The following is a 26,780-nucleotide window of genomic DNA, read 5'->3' as shown; positions in this document are numbered from 1 at the left end:
CGGAGTGCACAGTTAGTGCCTGCTCCAAAGACAGCTGCAAATTCAGGCAGGGTTTCTCTGACCTCTGTGGATTTCTACTAAACACAGTCCTTATAATTCAGATAAATAAAGACACATCATTAGGGCCAAAAGAAAAGCAATTCAAACTCCTCGCAGGTTAAGACCTTCAAGACGTATTTAAAGAAATATAGTCAGAAAACATGAAAGCTACACAGGTGAACTACCACTTTAGCAACATGATGAGGCAGAAACTCCTAGATTCATGCCTAACAGTAAGACATGCTCATTCACCTCCATATACCTCATCAAGCTCTATACAGATTTGTGTTGTTCACTGTATTTGGAATTGATTCAGGAACAGAGTGGACGAGAAAGATTTTTCTGATGATACTAGTTGGCTCAGAACAGTGAAAAGTTGAAAGCCAACTGCAAAGGATTAATGAAATGCCTCATGCTAGCACACTGTTATAAATTATTCCGTATATTATATGAAATTCAGTGCTGCAAAGTACAGTACATTGGAAGAAGACAGTTCTACCTTAAGATACCCTTTGATGGCTCTGACCAGCAAAGTACCATCAGGTGGCACTACCACTCAGAAGGATACATCTTAGAATTACAATGATAAGACAGCTCAACATCAATATAAATCAACAGTGCAATCCTGGTTCTGAAGTACTATGTGCAATTTTGGGTGCTCCGTCTCTGAAGGAGCACAAGTACAGAAAAAGGTCACAAGTATGATGTAGGGTAAGAATGGCTTCTGAAGGAAGAACAACAAACTACTGTTCTTCCAATGGAACCTGTAAGGACAAATAGAAGTTATGACAGAGGTCTGTGGAATTACAAGTGGGATGTGGAATGGGAACAGGAGACAATTACTCACTGTGCCTCATCATACAGTACTAGAAGGCTTCCAGTGAAAAGATCAGTTTAAAATAAACCGAAGAACTTGCTGCACACAGAACTTGGTCAAAATGGAGACATTCACTAGATACTGTGCAATGCTGAAGGTACCGAAAGTTAATGTGGGTTTGAGAAAGGCTTAAAAGAATTCATTAAAGAAACAGGAGCTTACCAGGTGCTATTGAACACCAAGATCCTAGCAATAGCTGAGTAAGTCTCAGTTGCAAACTGCTGAAGAATAGGACATTAAGTTGAGAAAATGTTATTATACGCTTGCCCCATGGCTGGATTCTTTTACATGTCTCATTATGCAGCACTGCTGCACTAGCACTCAGGGGACGCTCAGCTGAACAGGACTTTAGTCTGGCCCACTGTGCAAGTCTTAGGTGATTCACAGACCTTGCAAACCTTACACTGAATTGTGAGGAGAACCCACCTATCCTTTCACATCCCACCATCCTGATCTTTCTTCCCTAACAAATTCACAGTGCTCCAAGTTCATTTCTCATCAGAACTTGCAATGATCCCATTGCTCTGGAGGGAGTTTTGCTTTCGTTACCACCACCCTTTGCACCCTAAAGCCCACTCAAGGAGCCTCTCAAATCATATCTCCAGAGACAATGACAAAAATCAGTCACAAGTGGCCAATCCTCTTTGAACAGATGAGCATGTTATGAATTTCCCTGGAAAATAACTTTGCAGTGGCTTATCAAGTAAAGTAGTTCATTACATTCATAAGAGTCCTCCAGATTCCAGACAGCTCCATCTTGGTCCCACTGTGAGAGTGTCATTAATAGGTGTCTGCACTACATCAGGGGGTTGCGTATGGGACTGCAGGGAGTGAGATATAGATGGACTGTGACTAATTTTCCAATGTAGTGCTGCAAAAAAAACCCATCATCTGCCCTTTCCAGTCATGCTGTGGAAAGACAAAGCTCTAGCAGGTTTTGAACAGAGGTGCCCCATACAATTACTGTGTTAGTGGCTGGCATGATAATCTCTTGAGCTACAGATTGCAGAGAGTGTACCCTGTACATGCATGCTACAAGACTCAAAACAGAGACAAATACTTGAGATGTCTAGAGTTGACTGCACAATCAAGAGGAGCCTTGAATAAGTCCACCTATCAGCTCCTAGCTAGAAGGGATGGACAACTCTATTTCTTTAACGTGCAGGAGTGTGTTTCTTTAACATGCATGTGTTCCAAGTGTTGAGAGGTCACAATAAAATTCAGCCAATGTCTGCATAATACAGCTAACTGTTTTTGCTTAATAAGAACACTGTGTCATGTTTGCTTTGAAAGAATTATTACAACTTTGTACTGATCTCAGCAGAAACTTTACACTGGACTTTGCAGAAAAAAAATCATGTGCTTTTAAAGCCTCTGCTTTTGTTTCCTGGGAGTCAAAGTCCTGAAGTACAGCTGCTTAAAAGCATGACATCATTCTGCCTGACTGAAAACACTCTCAAAAAAGCAAGGAAAGCCACAAGTTCAGTTGCAGCATATTTACATTAAGAGACCTTTTCTAAAGCTGTTTTTCAACTGGAATGCGTTTATTATTCAATGCTTAGTTCATGCTAACCATATCACAAAATACCACCTGTATTACAAAGGAATAAAAAAACAATCAGATTTTCATGAGCTCGTCCACACTCCTTCTAGGACCATTACAGTACACAAGCCACAACATATTTTTGACTTATTTCAGACCCACACCACTGGAAGTGAGTGCGGCAAAGGCCTTATTAGGCAGCACTGCAGAAATGAAATCCCATAGGACCAATCTGAACTGTCTTTGTTATTTAACCTTCCCCACAAATAATTTTGTAGAGGCAAAGCTGTCCCATAGACAGGTCTTATTATGATATGAGACAGTCCCCACCCATCACAACACCAATTCAGTGGCACACCTCTGATTTATTGCCGCTGCTCTTGCTAACCGTAGGTGCCTGTAACCTTTTGCAAACTGTGTAGCTCTTCCATGGGACAACTGCTGGCCTAGCACAGGAAGAATGCGAGAAGGAAACTAGTGTGCATGCAATCAGAGGTACTGTTTCACTGTTGCTCTCAAACCAGCTTCTCCTGCCTCACTGAGTACACCTGGTGCAAGGTAAATTTCAAGAAGATGTGTCCACGGGGGGGGGGCTCTGTACAAGATGTCCTATGCCCTGCAGTACTCATTCTTGGCCAAAAAGCTTCAGAGAATGGATGAAGGCTGTTCTGGGTCTTGGAAAAGCAAATTTGACTTTTCTAGACACTTGTTGCTTCTAATGGAGTGAATACTCAGTCAGTAAGAAAAGCTGATCCTCTGCATTGGTACCCTGTGATCACTCCTGGACATTCTGCTGGATTTTGATCTAAACAGCCTGTCCCAAACATGCTCTTACATAAAAAGGAATAAGGAAACACACTTTAAACACCCTATCATGCCTCTACGTGCTTGGCTTTGTTTTCTCATCCTACACAACTAAACTGAAGTCAGATACAGAATTGGTGGCAGAGCTAGAAATCCCTGTAGAAAATTTTAATCAGAATTCTTTCTTTGTATTAACTGTTCTATAGCACTTTGGGTAACACTCAAGCTGTTTCGGATAGAATTGATGAACAGGTATGTAAAGAAAAGTGTTTATTTTTTTTGCTTTTCTTTTGAAAAAAAAAATCCGTAACAGTGCCATGACATTTACAGTTCGTGTATTTCACCATGAATACATTTTAATTTCCTTTTTCAAACTGTGCTCCATCTGTAATATGCTAATAATTACTGTTTTGTTGTAAATTACCTAGAACACTTACAGCTTCCCTCAGGCTGCAAACGCACACGCTGGCAGAAGCTGATTCTGACATCAGGGTCTCAGCCCACACACACACACACACACACACACACACACACACACGTTGACCACTGGGCTCAGTCGTCCCTTATCCTTCCCTTAATGTTTCAGCACAAATGTTTGTGTAAGCACACAATCAGGTCAAGTCACTTCTAATCCGGATCAATTCCATGATGTAATGTTCTGTGTCGTCTTGCAGAGGGGACAACAAATGGGAATGCAGAGGGGCAGGAACAAGCAGGTGGATGCTGGCCTGAGTCTTCTGGATTAAGATAATTCAAGAAACTACAGCTGCTCTACTGTCCCAGTGGCAAAACCTCCTGTATTACTATTTAAGCCTTTGGTGCTGAATTTACACAGTTATTGCACACAGTTGCAAGTCCTGGTCACCTTAATTGTACTGACCTAATCATATTAATATGCTGCCTCTTCATAAATCACAGAATGCTGCAGCCAGTGGAGTCCAGATCCTATTACATGAGCAAAACAAAAAGCCTCTGAATTGCTGTACACCTGGATTTAATTTGGTCCTTACTTTCACTCACCAAAATATGCCATACTGTGAAGTGTATCAAGGGGATTAAGCAAAAAAATTAAGACAAATTTCTGGGCAAATTGTTGGCACTGGTTTACAGGCTCTGTAGTAGATACGGTATATGCTATCTTCCGTGTGCATGTCCAAGATTTGACCCATAGTGCCTTTAACAATGAACTATGTCAAAAGCCTCCCTTGTTCATGAGCGAAAAGTTCTCTCTTTGTTGAAAGACATTACTGCAGGTCAAGGCACTTCTTTGCTTTTAAAAACACTAAGTTACAAATGTGCTGGTCACGATACTAGATTTAATTTATGCATTTTGCCTAGCTACATTGAAGGCAGTTAGGTTTTATTTCACTCACTGATGCATTACAGAAGCTTACCTAGAGGGTAGCCCGTGACATTTTCCTGAGGAGAACCGTGAACCTTTACAAGGTGTACAAAACACAGCAGGTTTAGAACTCCTGGCTTCTGGACTCAGCCTTTTTTCCCTCTGAGCCCAAAATCATGAGCCAGCTTCTCAGAAGGCCCCTAGATTTGCACAGAAGGTCTTGATCTACTTCGCTGTTGCTAAGTGGCACGGGGTAGCTGCTGTCTTCTTTCACCAACAAACAATATAGATATAAACACAGATACACTCAGTACCTGCTTGTCATCTAAATTGTAGGGATTGCCACAAATGAAAAAAGACAGACTGAGCTTCCAGACAGCCCAGAATACCACTACTGAGTGGTACTATTTTACTTGTGGCTATTTTCACCTCTTCACACCCCAGAATTCTAGCATCCCTAAATATTTAAAATAAATGTGTACATCTAACTGAACACAACAAACTGCTTATAAACATTCCTTTTCAATCAGCCTGTCTTTGTTATGGGGACAATTTTAGCACTGTTACCTCATCTCTTAACACTTATGATTATCTTGCTCTTCCAGCAGGAAAGAAAAGATACAGATGGAGGACATGTGGAAGACAGAAGATGAGCTGTGGAGAGAAGTAACTGACCACTATGTACTGCGCAGAAGAGTAATATGATTCCAGTATTTGATAATGACCCTCTTTGACTGGGGACAAAGCCAAGCATGTGGTACATGACTTTCTATCCTGAAAGGCTCATCAAATCTGGAAACTCACACAGCCAAAGTGTTTATTTCTTCCACAGCAGACAACAGAGTGTTTGTTTTAGAGGGTAACAGAGTGGGTTCTGTGGTCCCTTCTTCTCTGCTGATATTTCCAGCACTAACTTCCTCGAACTTTTGTATTTTACCAGATACTGCAGACATATAGCAAAGCATCACTGGGGTTTCCTAGATAAACAGCTAAATCTGCTCCAGTCATCCCTAAATAATGTATTTTCATGAAGTTCAATGAATTATTGCTCCAAAACCCATTCAATCGGTCAGTCTTTGAAACTGGACTTTAGAACTTCAGCCTTCTTTTTATGAATTGAATACACTGAAAGATTGTGGCTAAAAAATTCTGCACTCAGTGGACCCACCATAAGGGCAGAGGGCTCATTCCAGCCAAGACACAACATCTGACCTAAACACAGGCACAGCCAAGAGGCTGTTTGTTGCTACTCAGCATAAATATGTTTCTTGACAAACTGAATTGCAGACCACATACATTTATGCTCTGCAAGTACTATACTGCAACAGGAAGGGTAGGAATAACAGGAAGAAGCAATGTTGTTCATGCTGCAGTGATAAAGACAATCTTTCTTCTTTCTTACTGGCAATGAACAGTTCACTCTCGAAACGCAGGGATGAATTCCTAGACTGAAAGCTCTAGAAAATGTCACTGTGTCAACAATAGCTCCTCAGAGGTGGGACACGTGGACTCACCTGAAGGGGCTTCAGAGGATTCAGGTTAGCACGGAAGGCTTGTTCAGCTGCATGGAGTTTTTCCTTTGGCAAGGTGCAAATGTAGGCTTCAGAGTCCATGGCCACCGTCTGATTTTGGATTGTAAGAAATTCAGACAGTGCTGATCTGTTACAGAGATCTCGCAGTCGCATTCGGTAACCGGATAAGAGGACCTGGAAAAGTGGAGAAATGATGTAAGTCTCCCTGTGTGTAAGATCCATAGCACAAAATTGGTTATCTCCTAGAAAAAACTAACCATTCATAACCTTTCCAGATAAAAGTAAGAGGGCATTCTTCCCTACAGGTTGTGCAGCCCTGACCCATGCACAACTCAATTCCAAGAAAAAACATGTTTCCCTGATGGGTATACAGGGGAGAAGTCCTGTGGGGAGGTGGGTCTGTCTCCACTTCTCTACAAACCTGCACAGAGCAGCAGTGATTCTGTTCCTCACAACAGCCATTTCCTCCAACCAAGGGTACAGACATTGCCTAACTTTCAGTCTTCTGGGAACTGAGCCACAGAGACAAAACAAGGCTTGTGACCAAACACACGTCTGACAAATGTATGTGAAGGGCAAAAGACCTATGTCCAAACTCTGTAGATGTATCTGCCCGCCACATTTTCTGTGCTGTTCTGAATCGGGATCACCTTCTGCTTTCCTCTAAATTACCTCTTTACTCAAGTGCTGAGAGAAACATTTTGCAGTGTTTCATAGCAGATAATGTACCAGTGTAAAAGGAAAAAAAAAAAGAAATTGTCTCTTTTTCATCATAGAACTGAATAGGGTCGATCTGCATCTCAGAGGAGTTCACAGTTCCTGAAAAGCCTGAAAATTTTCTCATCTTTCAGAAACAAAAGGGCATCAACAGTCCGGGGCAGGGGAATGCACTATATTCAGAAAACAAGCAGATGGAACGATTAGGAGAAGGAAGAGATTTATAATGCAATACTTGTGCAAACCTTTAACTTTAGTCTGCATCCATATGCCAAAAATAGGATGTTTCCATGCTGCAAACTCAGCTGAATAAATGAGATAGATAGCTCTCATATCAAAAAGGCTGGCCTTCTGAAACAGTTCGGGTGAGGTTTTTTGCCAGCAGAGATACTATTGCTTTCGTAGCCATGCTAAGGGGTATTCCTATGGCTCTAGAATGATACTCAGGAGACCTGAGATGAGTCTAAAGCAGCTTCCCTGGGTGGGCATAAAAAAAAAAGACAACAGTGTCTCCCAGTGCTTTGGTGATCACTCAAAAAAGTGAAGGTGAACAATCCTTCTACCATCCCCTGTGTCTGCCCACCTTATTTACTCAGATTTTAAGCTCTTTTGGAGAAAAGCGCCTCTTTCCAAACACAGTGAGGTCCATAGCATGACCTAGAACAAGGACCCTGCCTACTCCCTTCAACTAAAACACCCGGTCACACAAGCCAATTCTCTGCAACCATTTCAAGTCATCTGAAGCCTTGGCATCTTCAACATTTCAGTAGAACATATCTTTAACTTTTAGGATTAATTATCAAACTACACTAAGCCAGATGGCTTGATAGAATTCCCTGAAGAATGAGACAACATGTGCAAAGGGGGCAGCATCTGTAACTTCACGAAAATGAAGTCTGAAAGAACTACTGTCAACTCCACTTTAAAGAGAAGATCTAGTCTGGAGTTCGGTAGCAGAATGGATTTCCTGCTCCTTTTGCACATCACCTTTTGCACTGCCTTAAGAAAACTACAGGTTTTTGGAACGCATGTTCCAAGCTTGACAATGGCAGACAGCCATCCCAAGACAGGGTCTCCGCTGCCTATCTTTATGAAGGCCGTCATGAGAGCACTCAGGAGTTTCATTTGCAATCAGTACTCACTCGTACTACATAATATTCAAATGCATTCTTCCACACATGGGCCTCAGCATCCTTTTAAAGCTTACAACCACATAAGACATTAAATTAAAGGCAAGAGGGAAGAGAGAAGGTGGGATTAAATTTTCCTCTGTGTTTGTAGAACACCTAGTACAGAGAGGTCCTACAGTGTGGATGAAACAATAGACCAACATTATAGTAGTAGTTAAAAATGCTCTTTACCTGCTGGAGGTTGACATCTGCATTCAGTAGCACCTCCACTGCAGATGATGGCATGGACACATTATGATGGAGGAAGTCTGAGAAAGTCTCATTGTCAGCCAGGAAATCCCGAAGTTTCAGGTCTGGAAAGCAACATTCTTGTCAGGGCAATGCTGAAAGGAAACTCATGTGAGAGGTATGAAAAGGAAAATAAAGCTGACAAATGGGGGAGGGGGAACTACACCAACCATAGTACAAAGGGAAAAGAGGAGCTGCTGGCAAATTGCTCAAAAACTTGGAAGCTTTCAGAGATGTCAATCCGTGATGCCTGATCTCAACTAAAGAGAACAAAAGAACCTTTAAAAGCAACTCCTTTAACATGTTACTTCAGCTCAGTTTGCACATACATATGCAGAAGCAACAAGGCACACTGAGCTGCTTCCCTACTCTTGAGTGAAACCTACTCCAGCATTAGCACTGCACAAAGATTCAGCTTCACTTAATCCCTTTGTTGTTACGAAACAACAAAGCTGGTGCATGGACCACTGAGGGATCTACTACCCTGCATTTTATTAATAGTAGATATAATCTACCATAAATTTCAAAGTCTGACATATGCAGACACACAATGTGATACATAATTGCACACAGGTCTAGCAAACAATCGGCAAAGTTTCTGCAAATGCTTTTTTAATTACATTTTCTTTTTCAAAAGCTTCAACTTCTGAAGCCACTGGTGTTTCAGCTCTTGCCTTTGAAACGAATTTGTACCTCTGTTACAGCAGAGGAGAACCATCTGGAAATTATAAGCCTGGATCTTAGGCAACTGACCTTCACACTGTTTTGGGTTTAAGGAGAATTCTATCTTTACAATAAGGAAAGCAGCTATGCCAGGAGGAGCTGAGAGAGAAAGTTTATACGGGTGAAGATATCCAGGCCCAGACAAGTTCAGCCAGCTAGGTGTCACACTGCTTTTCCTACTCTAGGAAGGGAGGATGCCCCAGCCCTCAGCAAACAGCAGAAAACAATGAGCCCTAAAGGGAAATAACGCAAGGGAGCCCCAAGCGTTTGCACCTTCCCCTTCCTATAGGGAACAGCTGTAACAGAACATCTGTGTTTTTCCCCATTTCCATGGTTTTGGCTTAGCTCAGCGGGTGATAGCCTCCAGAAAGCCCAGCCCTCATGTGAAAGCTGCTGGAGGAGCAGGGGTGCTGGCAGGGCTGCGGGTGCCACTTCTGCTTCCCGGGCTGCGCTTGGCAGAGCAGCCATCGATGAGAGGAAGCCACGCGCTCCGCTCTTGGGCACGAAGCACACGGGGTTACTGACGGTCATTGCTCCCTCATCCACATATCCAGTTACAAATTCCCTCTTGCCTTTCTGTTCCACACGAAAAAGTAAATCGCCCTCCTCTGCTGAGGCAACACGGAGGTTACTTCGGGACGAAAGTTCCTCCCTCGCCCTCCTCTCTCCTCCCACAGCAGGACCACTCAGCAGTATACTGTTTTTGACCACACCATGCAAACGCCCCACTGCACCCCAAAATGGACCGCTATCCACTGGGATAAAAGCTGAGAAAAAGAGACAGCTCCTGCAGTAACATAAGAACACCCTTTTGTTTCCAGCAGAGGCTGAAGCACCCTGCTTCGCTGCAACTGGAGGAAAAATTCCCCCCCACCCTGATTCCTTGGTTACTTCCTAAACGCACTGAACTCCCTAAACACTTCTGCAGCTTGTTTATTTTTGGGTGAGATCATCTACAGTTCAGAAACTTAGATGGACAAAGGGGTGGCTGGCTGGAGGCACACTGGCATGCAGAGATCAGATGTTTGCAAGCTTTTTCATGTAATCTGTTCCCTTTTAAAATATTTTTCAAGCTCCTCTTAAAGGGCCACACATCTTTTTCAAAATGTAACTGAACAGTAGTTCTGCTTTTCTGTTTCTTCATTGCTGCTTTGCTTTTGGGTTTGTCTAGGATTTTTTTGTTTGAGGGTTTGGTTTGGGGTATTATTGCCATATGGAAGCAGGATTTTCTTGGTCAGGGGCACATTCTGTAAGTAATTGCAGGAAAGCAACCTGAGCTACACCAGGATTCCTGCTGACCTGTCTGTAATCACGATGGGGAGTAATAAAGAGCCTGTCATCTTCCAGGGCTGCAATTAACCAGCCCAGCATTAGCAGAGCATTTCTCACCTGCCGTTTTGTCATGCTGAGCATTTTCATACCTGCTCTGCAACAGAATTTGCTGAAAATCGAAGCTGCCTTCCAAGGCAACTGCTACAAATGTCCAAAGGAGTTTTCATCATCATTTTGGTGAAAACACAAAGGGAACAGAACATAAAGTCACCAAAACTGCCTGTGGGACAATGGTTGGCTTCCAGCCAGCTGGTCACAAACCCTTGCTCGCTGGTCATAACTGCTCGAGACCACGCATGGAATTTCTGTGAGACCAAGGGACTGAATCCCAACACCACAGTCCCACTGCAGTGCTCTAAGCAAATAGCCAGCCTTTCTCACCATGCGTTTGTTACCCCATCTGGTCCTACTTCCAGCACTTGTGGCTCAGTGTCTTGTGCAATCCCTCTTAATGATGGAGGCATGCATAATGACTTGCACATGAAAAGCACCAAACACTGCAATCAGCCTAAATTCCTGCCCTAGATACTTCAAAAAGACAAGAATTAATAGAGGTTTCCTCTTGAAAGCAGCCATTTTCCTCCAAGAGTGCTTGCCACTAGGGCATAAGGAAATACAAGAGCACTAGTTAAAAGAAGTCCTCCAAAAATAGAAAACAAAAGAAACACGCAAGTCTTGAAGGCTAATATCAATCTTGCCTAATAATGTAAACTTTTAGAATGGAAAAACACATTTTACAACCATAGGCCTACTACTGCAATATTTTCCTGCTGTAACAGCTCAGACACACTATCAAGTTACTTGAAAAATGTGAGGCAAAATGTGTCAGCCTCAAATGTAATTTAACTCATGCAACTTCTGTCACGCTTGAGGCTGACCAAGAGCACAGTTAAACTATTGCAAGCCGGCTAGCACAGAACAACGCAGCTGCAGCATCCAGACAGCGCATCAGAGAGATGTACTTTTGCTGACAAGGACATGCAGCCTCTCCTTCCCTCTCCCCTTCATCTTCAAGAGAAAACTAGGGGACCTGCATTCCCGCAGGCTCCCCTCACCACCACATGGAACCTCAGGTCCCAGCAACAAAGACAAACCCCAGGTACAAATGCGGAGATGAAGCTGAAGTCAAACTGAGCAGCCATGCTCAGAGACAGTCAATGGGATGAACGTCTGCAGAAGAAACACTGAGGTAGCTTGTCCTTATGGTAGACTACTTTTACAGATGCAGTCTCACAAGACCAACAGCAGAGATCATAATCAGAGGCTTTGCTTATAAACCATGCAAATAACCCTCAATGCCAGCAGTCCCAGCAGGGTCTGAAATGCTTTTGTTCTACTGAGCTCCAGTTCAGGCACTGTGCACAGCAAAGCAGGAGATAGTCCCTATCCCCATGAAACAAGCAGAGAAGTCCATTTCCCATACAGGGCAGGGGAGAAAGATCCTCCCTATGGTCACATAAGAAAGTCTCCAGCACGACAGGGAGCTCCCAGAGCTGGAGGTCTTGTGCCTTAACCACAAAACCACCTTCCTCTCTCAAGTCACAGGTCAGGATTAGACAATCACACATGGCATAATTTCATGGACACTGACTTCATGAAAGGCACATCTGTCCTTTGTTTCCACACAGTTCAAACCCACCCTGGGGGCTGAATTCTGGGCATGGAAACTAGACACTCACAACCTTCAGACTGCAGAACATCTCCTACAGGACCAACACTCTGTTTTAAGTCTTTATAAGATTTACATTTTCCTGACATCTCAACTTTTCCAGCACCTTTGTGCCTGAACACAGACTTAGGTCGGTCATTCCCTGCTTGAGAATCAAATTGTTGTGACAATAATAAATAAATATAAAACCTACTCAAGATACTGAAGACATCCACAAGAATTAACAAAGAAAAACAGAACCTCCATGCTTGCTACATTACTGATTAAATCAAACAGTAAAACAAAAATTGTTCATTAAAAAAAAAAAGACCACAAGTCGGTGCTATGTGGGGGTCTCCACTCCATGCAGATCAGAACTGAAGCACTGATTGTACAGTGAAGAAACTGTCCACAGTCTGCATGCCCTCCACAGTCAGAGATTTTTTTAATGTGCTCAGTCTAGAAACACATCCCCAGTTACTTTCACAAGCTCAAACTGTGGCTCAATGCAGGAAAAAGCAAAGGAAACCACAGCCAGGAACTAGGTTTAGTTTTCTGTTCTCCCTAAAGTGTGACCATGACAGGTCTCACAGTAAGCAGTAACCATTTCCAGCAGCACTGGGAAGATCCACAGACAAGTGGGACAAAAAAAGCCTCTAAGGACAATTTACAGAGCAAGACTGTTCCCCTCAAACGTCTATTCTTTCTCACTTCACTTAGAAGCATGGAGGGCTCATACCTTCCTCCAGAAACTTAATGGTGCAGTGTCTTTTAAAATTAAACAATAGGTTGGAAAGACAAAACCCCACGGAAATTGTGGCTACAGTTTTCATATCCTGAACACTAAAAATAAAAGGCATACTAGTGGCATTTCAACATATCTCAGTCTACCGTAGACTACAGAGCTCACCAGGTCTGACTTCAATTTGTGGGGTTTCTGCCCAAAGGTTTGTACCCACAGTCTACAATAAATCAAATTTTCAGCCAGTTTAAAGCTAACAAGCTCAGTGAAAACAATGTGAAGTCAAATCTATTGTTTACTGACCAGCTTCACATGCCGTAAGTTCCTACAAGGAACTGGGTGAAAGACGGGGGAGAAGGGGATTCATGCCATAAGTTAATTCAGCAGCTAAGAAGAAAGCAGGGCATTCTGTCCTGTCTACAAACATGACTGTTTGTCTTTCACTCCCTCTTGATGGAACATGCAAGGCAGAAAACAATTACGTTATTTTCTGTATATCCACTGTAGTTGGAGGATTTACTAGCCTTTGGCTAAGCCTGTATTCCTCACAGGCAAGCATCAAGGCAAAAGAGAAGCTGATGTTAAATTAATTATGAACTTTTATTTCTCCTCACAGAGATTGCTTATAGGGCAACCCAGTCATTTCCATAAAGCAGCATTAAGGCATCACAGCAAGCTGAAATAGTAACAGGACAGGGCACGAGAAGCTTTAGCTTTGTTCTTTAAGAGTCAATAGGTTTCCACAAGTGCCTGAAGCACGCAAGATAGACAAGTGGGTTTCTAACACAATGGAGTCAGAGGTCTCCACCAGTTAACAGAAAAACCGAAGTAGGGAAGAGTGGCAAGTGAGCAAATAAGGCTTCTTCTTCTCCCTGCACAGAGTTCACATTCATCACTTCCAGTTCCCCGCTCAGGTAAAACCATGCTTATGCAGCAGGGAAGGTGGGTGTGCAGCACTTCTGACACAGGCTCTCACATGAGAACAATAACTCGCACCAGTCTGATTGCACAGCTGGCTCTCAAGACTGTGCAACAGCACTCCGCAGCACCCAGGCAAGACTGGAGGACAAGGTCAAGATGCTCCATATTATACAGGCATGCTTCATCCTGGACATCACTAGTTCACTGGTCATACTCCCTGTAACAGGAGTTTTTGCAAGACAAAAGCAAATGAAGGGGCTGATTCATAGAAAAGAATCACAGAATCAGCTAGATTGGAAGAGACCTTCAAGATAATCAAATCCAACCCTTTATCCCAGGACTGCCAAGACCACTGCTAAACCATGTCACTAAGGTCCTACAGGATTTTTGAACACTTCCAGGGACGGTGACTCCACCACTGCCTTGGGCAGCCTGTTACAATGCCTGAGCACCCTCTCTGCGAAGAAATTGTTCCTAATATCCAAATCTAAACCTCCCCTGGTGCAGCTTGAAGCCATTACCTCTTGTCCTATCGCTTGGTACTTGGGAGAAGAGACTGACCCCCACCTCACTACAACCTCCTTTCAGGCAACCTGAAAGAGAGCAATAATGTTCCCCCTGAGCCTTCTCTTCTCCAGACTCAACACCCCCAGTTTCCTCAGCCGTTCCTCATCACACTCTTGTGCTTCAGGCCCTTCACCAGCTTTGGTGCCCTTCTGTGGACCTGCTCCAGCACCTCAATGCCTCTCTTGTAGTGAGAGGTCCAGAACTGAACACAGGATTCGAGGTACAGCCTCACCAGTGCCGAGTGCAGGGGGATGATCACTGCCCTGGCCCTCCTGGCCACAGGAAGCTGAGACTAAGAGCAGGAGATCTTCTCCTGTTACAGTATTGTACCCTACTGAGCCAATAACCCGGACCTGCAATGTGAAAAGCAAACCTTTCAGACAGGACAGTACTGAACAAGGGCGAGACAGCAAATTTTCATCTGCCTTCATTATATTCCTAACTTTGAACAAAACATCTAGAAATTTTTTTTTTTTTGGGGGGGGGGGAGTGGGTTTTGTTTGTTTTTTTGTTTGTTTGTTTGTTTTTTTAATTACTATGCTTTTATTTTTCTTTTCCTGTCGGGCAGTCTTCCCCTATGTGTATTCCCACCTCCTGTGTGGTGAGAACAGCTCTCAAAGCTGCCTGCATCCCTACTGAAACTGGCAGGAGCTGAAACTGAAGCAGTTGGACAGCCCTACCTAGGTTTGCTAACAAGAAATCAAACAGCTCAGCAGGCATGTTGTGCAGGATCTGCTAGTGTGAAAATACAAGCCTAATTTGCTCACAGTCTAAGTGCTGTTCCTTCTGCAGCCATGGCCTGACCTGTTTTTATGTTAGGCTACAGCTCTTTCTCTGCTCTCTGCCTGCCTCTGCAGACATTAGATAAGAACACCCATTTAACCAGAGATCATCATCTTCATGTATTTGCCATGCCAAATAGTGATGTGAGTAGAGGGAGGCAGCCTGGTGTCCATCCCCAGCAGCTAGGATCTCTCCTGGGAGAAAGGGTAGTGACTGATCCAGGCCTTCCCTCTCATCTTGGGACTGCAAACACCAGAACCATCTCCATTCCTCTACAAGTCACCATTTTTACTTGGAAGAGCTTTAAAAAACAGCGGCCAGCACAGCCACTCTGGCAGAAAGCACAGCTGACACCTTATAGTGGTACACACACAAAAGACCAGTCCTTGGTTAGGTTTCTCTGGGGGTATGCTGGCTTCAAGGATGCAGAGCCCATTTAAGCCTGCTGAGATCCCACCTCCAACCTGCCTGGAAAGTCAGCAGCAAGCACAAGTCTCAGACCTCTCTCTGGGTAGTACTTTAACTCCCACATCCCATCAGGACCCTCCCCCGTATGACACACACAACAAACTCTGCATGAGAAAGCAAAGGCACAAGGCACCAACATGAAAGCCACCGGCTGGTCACCCACTGCCTGCACAACTTCGGTCTAGGAAGGGGCACACCCAACCACCTCCCTAGGCTCAGTGTAACACCATGATAGAGATATTCTCGTGTCGTCCCTGGCTGCAAGCCAAGTTCTGTTATCTGTACAGACAACTGTGAAATTCAGCTTGCCAATGGAAAAAAAAAAACCAAAACACACCAAAAAAAAAAAAACAAAAACAAAATTATTCTAGCAGTGCAAAAAATGAAGCTGTTTTAAAGAAAACATCCTAAGTATCTTCGCTGTATTGCTTTAAGAAGCAAATGCCAAGCAGAGCTCCAAATTGCATAGCAGTTATAATTGGTTGAAAATTCTCCTGCTAATTTTCACAAAATAAGGACAAACTGCAAAATTCTCGGCCTTCAAATTGGCTTGTTAGCCACAAAGATGACATAACTCAGGTATGACCTGACACAATACTTAATCACTGCAGCAAATTATTTTCAGGAGTGGTATACAGAACACGTTCAGGGCTGGTACAGGCTATGGAGAAGGTCTGTAAAGGTCAAACCCAGCTCAGAGAAAGAAAAGTGCTTCTGAAGAGGCAGAAAGTAAGTGTTTGCTGTTAAGACTGGATTTTGCCTGCACTAGGAACATTATGCCCTAGCTAATACACAGATTTTAGATGTGTCAAAACATCAACTCAGACACAGTAAGATACAGTGAAAGAATTAATTGGAAGTCAGACTGGAAAACAAATGCCATGGCCACATCCATCCACATACCCCTATCCTAATGGCAAACACTGGTGTGAGCATACAAGGAATGACATTAAGGTATTAAAAAGTATGGAGCTAAGCAGAAATTGAAAGTTTGAGCTGTGACCATGGAAAACCCTGCCCAAAATTCCTTGTACTTGAGCAAGTGACCTTAAATTCAGTGGAAATTCAAGTCACAAGAAAAAGCAGGGCTGGACATTTTAATCAAATGACCATTACTAACAGAAGGGTTTTCATGAGCTGGCGACGTGAGCTTGCATCTGGTATACTGCTGGCTCAAACACAAACAGGAAACACCTATATCAGAACCATTTCAAGCCCCCAAACAAGCAGGCAGTATCATCCCAGCAGTACCATGCCACTCTAAACTTATCACAGCACCAGCTACCCAGTGTGAAAGGCTTCCCCCATGACACTGGTATGGGTAGTGATGAGCCTCTAGCAAAATGGCAGGCAGAGCTGCCCAGGACCAAAGCACCCTGACTCCTCCACTTACTTGTTCTGCCTTACACACAAAGACAGATGAGAAAAACCCATCCCTCCCTTGGGTGTGAAGCCTCACCCTGCCATGGCTCCCCTCCTCTCACTTGCACAAATTCAGGGTGCTTCACATCTGACTTATTTTAGATATCAAGTCTGCAGTCAGCAGACCATAGTGGCTCTTGCTTCCCCTACATTCAGGAAGACCTTTCACTTCTGGATTTAGTGCCAAGTCTAATGCCCTTAATCTAGCACACAACAGCAGAAGCCACCTCCAGAACAAAGGGTCAAACCAAGAGTTTAGGGCAACCTTTGCAACTGTTCAGCCCCTTCACTAGTATAAATCAGACTGTTGAGCAACACCACTTCAGAACAGTTAAAAAAAACTTTCCCAATCTTTGGGAAACACTGAAAAGCAGATGCTCAGTAGATACAATTACCCAAAGTCACGTACAGTCTGGCCTAGAGATCACATCGCTTGTACCCTCAGTGTGACAGTATACTGCTGTTCACATTGGGATGCTCCCACCAGTCCCTGCTTTAATAGTCTGAAGAGCTCATCCTTCTGGTTGGTGTTCTTCTGGACTGTCAATATACTAACCATTCCTTCCATTCAGTAGTGACATAACTTGCTGGCTGAAAATACACCTCGGAGTACTTGTACCCATATCAGTGTCCACTGCGTTTTACACAGAGGACAGAAACATTATTAGTAGACACAGAAAACATCAGCGCCTGTTGTTGCTTTAGGAACCTGATCCTCTGTACCAGTGTCCCAAAGCAGTGCAAATACCCTAAAGAAAATTGAGCGTGCACTGCTGGAGTGGTCTTCTGCGTTATTTATCTGGATGCATTGGTAAAATTCTTTGTACTTTCTTCAGGTAGCAGCAAGAGGAAACAAGAAAAGGAAGGAAAGACGCCAAGTAGGTGAAGAAACTTGGGGTCTTACAGGGCTACTCCATTGTGTTGATTTCTGATCTATGGCTTTGCAGCACACTGTCCCCCACCTCCTGGGTAGTGGGCAAGCATGTGAACAGAGCAGGGTAGTAGTATAGGTGTGCAGGCATAACTGACAGTTGCTGACCATGTTGTAACACAGCTGTGCCTTTGCTACAAGGAAAGTTGTTGAGACAACACACTTCCATGTGTGGTTCTTTACATCTAGTCTCAAGTGGTAAAGCTGTTGGTGGGTTGTGGGTTTTTTCCCCTACTGTTCTGAAGTAGTGTTTTGTTCAGTATAAAACAGCTGCTGCATTCCTAAGCAGCCAGTTGGCACAAGTCAGAACAAGCACTTAGACTTGAGGTATTGCTATTTGCAGTAAGCTGTCTTTGTCCCATCAGCAAAAACCCTTCTGGCATATGTGTATGCTCAGTGAACCTCAGATATGGTCCTGTTATGTTTCAAATGCAATTGCTAAAATAGAAGAAAAAATATTCAGAGAAGGGACCCTCTGAGATAGTAATAGTTCATACTTAAGTTCTGCCTGGCTACAGTCATGCAAACCTGCCAGTGTCAAGCAAAAATGCATTTAAAGACTACTGCAGGTAGTATTTGCCTCTGAAAAGGCAAGAGGAATAAAAAGAATAGAAAAGAATAAAATAAAACAACAAAAGCCACAGGAAAGGATCTTTCCTTAAAATCCCTTAAAAGAGACCTTTAATGCACATCCTTAGAACAAAACTTACATTAGACAAGGAAGGAAACTGGCCATTTACAGAGGGTGTGTCACAGGTAAGACTGACATCTCCTCCACCTACAGGGGATTAGTGCTGCCCAGTCAGCATAGCAAATATAAGGTGACATCTTCAGCTAATAGGTGAGCTGCATTCCACTGAATTTTCAAAGCAACACCAATTTTTCATGAACAGACTATTTTATGCCATAGCATAAGGAATATGTAGTTTTAACGATCTCAGTTAATTATTAACAGTTAATACATAAAAAATATGGGGTTTGGTTTTTTTTATTCTGCAGGTTTTTTGTTCAATTTCAATGGATTTTTCCAGAATTTTGGAAAGAAAAGCATATGCAAAGTATGATGTAAGCATGTAACCTGAACTAAAAATACATCTGAAACAAGACGTGACTGCTACCAGATAAAACATGGTAACACCAGAAAGAAGCCTAGGGGTGGACATGAAGAATGCTGCAGGTTATTGAAGCTGCAAATTGTAGGAACAAGTGGTAGAATATGTTGTTTGATTTTAGCCAGGATCTTGGCATTAGCACTCACTTATTTTGCAACCAAAAATATGTAAATAAAACAGCATCTGTTTCTCATGAAAAAGGCTGCCTACAAAAATTGAACTTTAATGGATTAAAAAAAAACAACCCAAAACTTTGAATCAACATCAACAGTATTTCAAAACCATCACCTTTTATTGCAGGCTGATTACAATGAAACCTGCCGCATCCTACTGTGTTTCAGAATGAGGGCTCCAATTCCTTGGCAGCCATTGTTCGTTTCTCAAGAGCGCTGTAAAAATTAGGTAGTGTTCATAATGCACAATGAAGATGAAAATGTATTATTACTAGAGAAGGCTCCAGAGCTGAACATTAACTTGTCAAAGCTGAATATTAAGAGATACAGGAGGTCAGATTCAAATTAGGCACCCTAGCCTTAGCACCAAGTCGGATAAAGGAGCAGACAGGGCTTTTTCTAACCGTGGCAATTTCATAATCACCAGTCCCATGAGAGCTCAGCCCCATGGAAGTCCCCCAAGAAAGCTGAACTTTACACCAGATGACAGTGGTACAAATTTCCTATGGGACTGCTAACACCAAGCTCGATGTGAAGAGCCTCTATCCTGCTCTCACCCTGCCTCAGACTGTAGCTCAGATAAATCACGTGCAATCTTCCACAAATCAGGCAATTTGTTGAGAATGAGATTAGAAGTCATTGAGAAAAAAAATCCAGAAATTGTGTCAGAGTGGAGAAGAGCAAATAAATGCAAACGAGTTAACACTGAGCGTAAATTTTCAGCAACATAATGCTGGTATTAGCAAGCTGTACTGACAAGGTTGCACACAAAAAGGAGATAATAGGAGAGTGTGAAAAGTATAATTGTTTACTTAACACTCAATTTTATTTGTTGGTTCAAAATAGAAGTCAGTGTTGACAGAACAGGCTGAAGAGCTTTAGGAGCCTAGAGAAAGCACCGAGAAATTTTTAATACTGTCCTGTTTCTGCAGCAGATGCTAATATTACTTATATACTAACAAGCGCATGAAGTAATTCTTGTTTTCTTTACCACTGTGCCTTTATCTAGACAATTAACAGCAAGATAAGGATGGTGCCTTTAAGGTACAGTGATTTGGTATCAGTTGGAATAGCTTTGTTGCTAATTGTAGATATGGGCCCTGCTGGCTTCCCAGCATGCAGGCAAACCATTAGCTGGCATGAGGTCTTAAAGTAACCAAATTGCCAGTGCAGCCCTTCACCAGCACAGTCCAATGTTGACGACATGCTTGTGATTCTGCTCATGTTTTTTAAATAGGGTTCATAGTCTTCTGTAATAGAATTCTCATAAATTCTCAACCTTCTGTCACCTAGTATAGCACAGACACTGCAGCGACGTCAGATTTAACATAACACTGCATGAGTTTTTTTTCAATTCCACTTTCAAAGGGATTTCAGTCTTTGCCTCCCAAATCCATACCTAGGATCGTAGCTGCCATAATTCTAAACCTGTCACTTCAAAAGCATTTCAGCAAAAAGAAAGCTCAGACCAAAACCAGGACATAAGTCCAGTTCTGCGGAATCAGAAGACACATTACAGGCACTTCAGATGCAGATTACACTCTGTTTACCCACTTCAACCTCTAAGCAAAGTCATGCAATAACAATGCTATTACAGATAAAGAAAGCTCTGAAAGTTCATGGACAGCCCCATGGGAAACAAATATGATTCTCCTGGTAATAGATTTAATGCTGCAGCAGACCTTTGTGACTAAACCTCTATCAACATCATTTTATTACTTCAATCTCACTTCTGGCTTTGAAGCATTAAGGAAAGCAGAAGTAGTCTTTACTGAAGGTGCTAACTATGCAAATGTGTAATTCAGCAAATATCATGCCACCTTACTAATAAAAGCAAAACACAACCTGAGACCCACAGTGCCATAAGAAATCTTCTCTACCCTTGCATATCTCTTCACTATCAGCCTCCCAGTTTCAGTTTAGGACAATAAAAAATAATGGTCCCACTGGATTCCCACAGAGCCTGTTGTAGTAAAAGACCTTTCAGGAATGTTTTGTAAAGGTTTTTCTAGAAGATTTGCAGTCACCTATGCAATTTCCATTCACATACCAAAACAACCCTAAACCAAATCTAAGGAGTCTCAAGTCTGTGCCTGTTCAGTGACCCAGTGATTTAAATAAAAAAATAATTAGGCAAATATAGGAAAATTGCCATGAGTACCTGAATCTCCTACCTGCCTGACCAACTTTGCACAATGCAAGTACCTAGTATTGGGAACTTGTTCTACTTGCTCTGTCCCTGACAGATCGCATCTGACCAAAGCGGAAGTCACACGGGCTCCTCTTCTTGGCTGGATGCTTTGGGCTGGGAAGCAGCATCAGCCAGGAGTGCCATGGGGAGTTCTTCCGAGGGCTAACACAAAGTGCTGAAAATCACGAAGTAAAGCAGCCTTCCTGCCCCTCCCCCCCCCCCCCCCCGAGTCGAGATCTCTCTACCAATACCACAAGGCAGAATTTTTTGGGACCAATTTCCCAGCCTCAAGGACCGAGAAGGATATTGTGTGTCACCGTGGGGTGCTACATCAGAGAGCCCAGCCGTATATTTATGTGCAGCCATGCAATGGCAGGAATGCCACTCTGCAGCGCCTGGTGTCTGCAGGTGTTTCCGGGGGTGAAGGCCAACTGTACACATAGCTTATTAGTCCTCATTCTAGCCTGGCTGGTTTTTGCTAGAATCCTTCCCCAGACAAGTCAGGGAGGAAGCCACCTTAATTAGGGAGAAGTAGGCAGATATAAGGATCCATTTGAATGTTTAGCTTGAGGGCCTGGGGTCATTTTTGTTAGGAAGAAGACACTGGGGAGGGAGTCAGCTATCATTACCTTAACATCATCTAGGTAAAACATCCTGTTTTCCTGAGCACCTTGATAATCATACAGCAGCACACATGACACCAGAAAGCCTGTCCCAAGGTTACTCTTCAGCCTAAGCCCCTCATCATCCTTTATGTGTTAAATAAAAGTAGCACTATTAGCAGTGACCAGAGAGGCTACAAACTCCTTCAGTCCCAACATTTGTCTGTACAGCAGGGTGCAACATCAGCAGAGAATGCTAGGTAGCTGGAGTTCCTTCTAAACCACAAGCAATACTAATCCAGCAAATAACTGGGAAAAGCAGGACATGTGGAACAATAGCCTGAGAACTGATGCAATTTTAGGTGATGTTTGTTTCCCTCTGCCTATTTCATTGCTCCACTTTTGTTTAGTTGGATTGGTTTCAAGGAAAATAGAAACATGCCCTTTGGGATCACTGAAAACTAAGAGCAATGAAGTAAATAACCAGCTAGACTGGCTGATACGTGCAACAGTTAGCAACAACCAAAGAAGGTGGCTTTAATTTTAACCTGTTGATTTATTACCCCATGGCACTGCAGAACAAAGTATTGGGGAGCCCTGTAGAGAGAAGGAAGAAAAATAGTGTGCTATAGCCAACAGTAAGCTGTATCTCCACCTTTCAAAACAGGAAGAAAGCTTGTTTCTTGCAAACACTATCTCCTGCCAAAATGGCATTGAAGCCAGTGACAAATCTAGTGCCTGCAAGCAGCGAGTCAAACCTACTTGCAGGTGGCAATCCCAGCAGCCATGTCATGCTCTTGGAAGTGACATCACCAAGGTCTTTGACTCTGTGTTCTGGCTTGTACTCTGACTTATCATGACTTTTGAAGACCTTGGTGACATCTCTGGACAGAGATGTAACACGCATTGGGAAGGAAAGGGCACCTGGCACCTGCCTGCAAAATTGATTGTGTTAAGGTATGTGTGTGCCTGCACGTAGATTTCACTGCTCAAGGCTTGCTGAACGTGGCCACAGGACAGCAGCACCCATACAGCATGATAACTGCCTGTGCTGAACAACCTCACACCACCCATTAGTACTTCACCCTGGCTAGAAAATGTGCTACATGAAGCAAGGGTGGGCTGTTCCGTATTGGTAACACATTCCTGTCTCTCCGACAGAGAGCTCTTGTCAAGCTCAGAGCAGCAGAGAACAGGAGACACTCCTCAAGCCCCTGGACAAACAATCCTGTTATGAGCAACTACCTCCCATCTCATCAAAAGGTGGCTGAGACATAAAGCCTATCGGCATGAGTGCACAGCACTGCCTTAACAAAATCTTAGTGTCCCAACTTGTCTTTAACCAAGACACTGACTTGCAGGCACCACTGTGTAAGCACCCTGCCCATCTGCTGCAAGTCTCCCTTCTGCAGGGTTCAGCATATGCCTAATTTCAAATCAAGCAATATTAACTGTTGCACCTTGAACACTGGTTTATGAGGGCTGTTTTAAAGAAGCTTGAAATGAAAGGACTTAGGCAGATTTAAACATCTGAAACTAAATACAGACATGCATGCTTTGAATGACTAGCATTAGAACAAAATCTATACCACAGCTCCAATCTGTTTGATAGTGGAAGATCACATCCTAAAGCCTGTTTCAAAGCCAGGAGGCAGCCACGGGAAGCATACATGGGAGCAGGACATCACACCAGAATGAGGGTATGAGGGAGCTGCAGAGACTCCATAAATAGGGAGCATAAAACATACAGGGAAGCATGAGCTGCAAAGCTGCATCTGTCTGGACCACATGGCTTCAGGTGCAGGCCAGAGCTGGGACAAAGGTGATATTACAAATGTTTCCAATTATTAGCTCATAAGGTAATGAGCCTTCCTGCTAATTGGCAAAATACATGCATAAAGGCAGTGCTTTCAGATTTGGAGGTGTGCTTATATCTGACATCTACTCCTACTGTCATCTTACATTTCCAGCCACTAGAGAAACCACTGGAGAAAATACCCCTGAAACTGAAACATCTAAGCATCTCTCAGACCTGACTGTATACAATAGTTGAAGGCTTGACCTGTAGTTCCTTTCTTTGCACAGGAATTAAGCACCGCTAAGCACAAATACACAAGTACTTGTAAGAACAGAAGATGATGCTTTATGCATGATGTCAGAGAATGAATCAGCAGCCAAGTAGTGGGCAGCAAGGACCCTCAAGATGGAGGCTTTGTGTAAATGAGCATATAATGAAAAGGACAAACAGGCTTTGTTCCCTATAAGCCTTACCAACAATGGGCATTCTGTCACTCTAATGGAGAGATCTGATTTTTTTATTACACATTTGAAATGTTTTATTATAGAAATACAATCTTTGATGACTGAGTCTGAGGCATATTTCTGCAGCCAGTCTGGCAGTCTTTATAGTATAGAGAAACATGAGCCTTCTGACTTTCAACTTGTACAATACTCTATGCAAGATGCTTCTTGGAATCACTCCTCCCACTCAAACCTTCCCAGCAATGAGAGTTTCAGCTTATGGCTTTGATAAGTTTTCTTGTAACTGCCCATGTCTGACATTCACTGCATGTTTCAATAAAGAACACCAGTATCTACTCTCTTTGGAAGAGTCCACTTGCAGGTACTACTGCAGGCATGAAGTGTAAAATCCAGTAACAACAATATATGTCATTCTGACAAATTAAGATCTCCATGAAGAAAACAGCATTAAACCTCTCCTTTGGGAATAATAATCTTAGCTCACTTTGGCTGTGTTCATTATGTGTCCATTTCTGTGCAAACTGTTCGTTCTGCATGTTCTCCCCTTTAAATTGCTGCATATTTGGGTAAAAGCATGACAATGCCATTTAAACGAGGGGAACCTGGCACTATGGGTATTTAGCCCAGCAAGGAAGGGAGTAACTTATGTGTAAATGAAAGCATAAGCTTATGTTCAAGAAGTCAGTAGACCACAGTATCACCTGCAGATATGATCACATCAGGATTCTGCACAGCTCTGAAGAGGGGAGAGAAAGGTTATATATCCAAGCCAAATCCCTTGCACAATTTGTGTCTGTGCCTACAACCAGCACACATCTGCCCACCTGACACTAGCAATACAGATTATTTCAAAATGACCCACAATGTACTGAGCAGCACACGAAAGGATGTAAAAAACCTATCTCTGCTTTAAAAGCATGCTCAGGCCACATCAGACATTAAACTATTCACATCACACCAGGTCAGATACTTTTGCTTCTGGAGCCTGCCTAAGCCAGGACAAATGAAGAGAGCTCAGAAGAACTCTCACAACTGCAAAGCCAGGGACAGCTTTCACGAAATGCTGAAGTACCACTACATTCAAAGAGCTCCATGTGCCTGGATAGAGATTGTAGGTGAAGACGCTTCGTAGCTGTGCTCCCGTCTCTATTTCCCTGGTGTTCTAAACCATTACTTTCCATCCTTTCCAGTGAACACATGCACATTAACACAGCAGCCAAGAGGAATAACCTTTCAGAGAAGAGTACCCCAAAAAACTCTAACAAGTTGCCATGTCAGAAAGACCCAGCAATAACATGAGAATGGCCACATTTCCTGAGACTCGGCAGAGCTGCTTCATGTCCCAGCTCTGCTGCAAGATTCCTAAGTGATCTCACCCTAGTCACTTATTCATCTGCACGAGACAGGAAGGCACTCCAGAGCTTCCCGCGCAAGCTGAAAGTGGGAGTATTCTCATTTCTTATGGCAAATGGAGCTGTGTGAGCCCCAGGGACAAAACATTTTCTTTTGGACTCTGCCCTTCAAAATTCTGCCAGACCATAGCAGAGATTGAAGCATCCTTCATCAAACACTTATACAGAATAAAAAAAAAACAACAAAACAACAAAAAAAAAACAAACAAAAAAAAAGGAAATAGAGACTTCATTCTCTGATAATTATCAGCTCTGAGTTTGTAAACTGCTGGCCAATATCAGCACTTCTGCATCTGTGTTCTTCCAGCACACTTCTCTCTGGCGCTCAGGGGGCAGAGCAGTACATTGTGGCTATATTGTGTTGGCTGCTTCACTGGCAAAGTAGCAAAATAACTAGTGTTTTCCAAAAAGATACACTGCCTGGACTCCTTTGAGAGAGGCAGCATTTTAACTGACTTCAGTAGGCGGAACATGGTAATTTTCACATCCAAAACAGCTGCTATTCTTGGCATTATAGACCATCCCTTTTCTCTTCTGCTGAAGAAGCTAAAGGGCACACAAAGCTCTGACACAAGAGAAGCTTAAGGTACTTCTCCAGGACTGGAAAGGGTTTTGTAAGCTGTAAATTCTAACTGTGCATGTTCCCATTGCAGTACATTTCAGAAGTTTACACACATGCAGAATTAACCAGAGCAGAAATGCCAGATGTAGGTGGCTCTTTTTACATGCCATTACCTGCGCCAGAGGAATTTCCAAACTTGCGCAGTTTTCCCAGGACCTTCTGGACATCCCGTATGCTCGTATCCTGTTGGCTGTACAAAAGCAACCTCTTGGCATCTGAGAACAGGCGGGAAACACTGGTGACAGGAAAACACAAAAACAACCAGCAGCCGTCAGCTCTCTGAGCCAGCATCCATAGATACCATTTCACATCCCAGTTCCAAACTTCAGTCCCTTCCAGTTACACCACTGCCCTCTCCAGTACAATGAGCCCTTTCTTTAGTGACCACCCCAAGATAATCAAAGGAGCCCAGTAAATGATGGCTGCTAATGCAAGGTCAAATAAAGTTACATCAGGAAAACCTCCATGCATTTGAAAGCATTTACTTAAGACGGGGATGGAGAGGGCCTCTTGCTGCCTGTGAACTGCTTCCCCTTAGCAGCACAGTAATTAAAATATGTTCTTGCTCCTTTCAAATGCTCCTACAAGTTGCAGACA

At 43.1% G+C, this 26,780-nt stretch overlaps 1 protein-coding gene across 4 annotated transcripts in view; it reads right to left on the bottom strand.

The window, feature by feature from the left end:
* Positions 1–26,780, bottom strand: part of ABCA1 (ATP binding cassette subfamily A member 1) — a 97,359-nt gene that overhangs the window by 41,355 nt on the left and 29,224 nt on the right. For all 4 annotated transcript variants that reach the window (XM_061454998.1, XM_061455001.1, XM_061455000.1 and 1 more), the window contains 3 exons: positions 26,297–26,418; positions 8,216–8,337; positions 6,120–6,311 (listed from right to left, as the gene is read on the bottom strand). In XM_061454998.1, coding sequence (XP_061310982.1) covers positions 6,120–6,311; positions 8,216–8,337; positions 26,297–26,418 — 436 coding nt within the window. The remainder of the gene's footprint in view (positions 1–6,119; positions 6,312–8,215; positions 8,338–26,296; positions 26,419–26,780) is intronic.

The sequence above is a fragment of the Pezoporus flaviventris genome, unplaced genomic scaffold (assembly GCF_033815535.1).
Source record: "Pezoporus flaviventris isolate CSIRO_AGI_PZ_B2104156 unplaced genomic scaffold, CSIRO_AGI_Pfla_v1 ptg000018l, whole genome shotgun sequence".
Taxonomy (NCBI): domain Eukaryota; kingdom Metazoa; phylum Chordata; class Aves; order Psittaciformes; family Psittacidae; genus Pezoporus; species Pezoporus flaviventris.
Note: the sequence above shows the minus strand (reverse complement) of the source record. Positions and strands in the feature narration are given on the sequence as shown.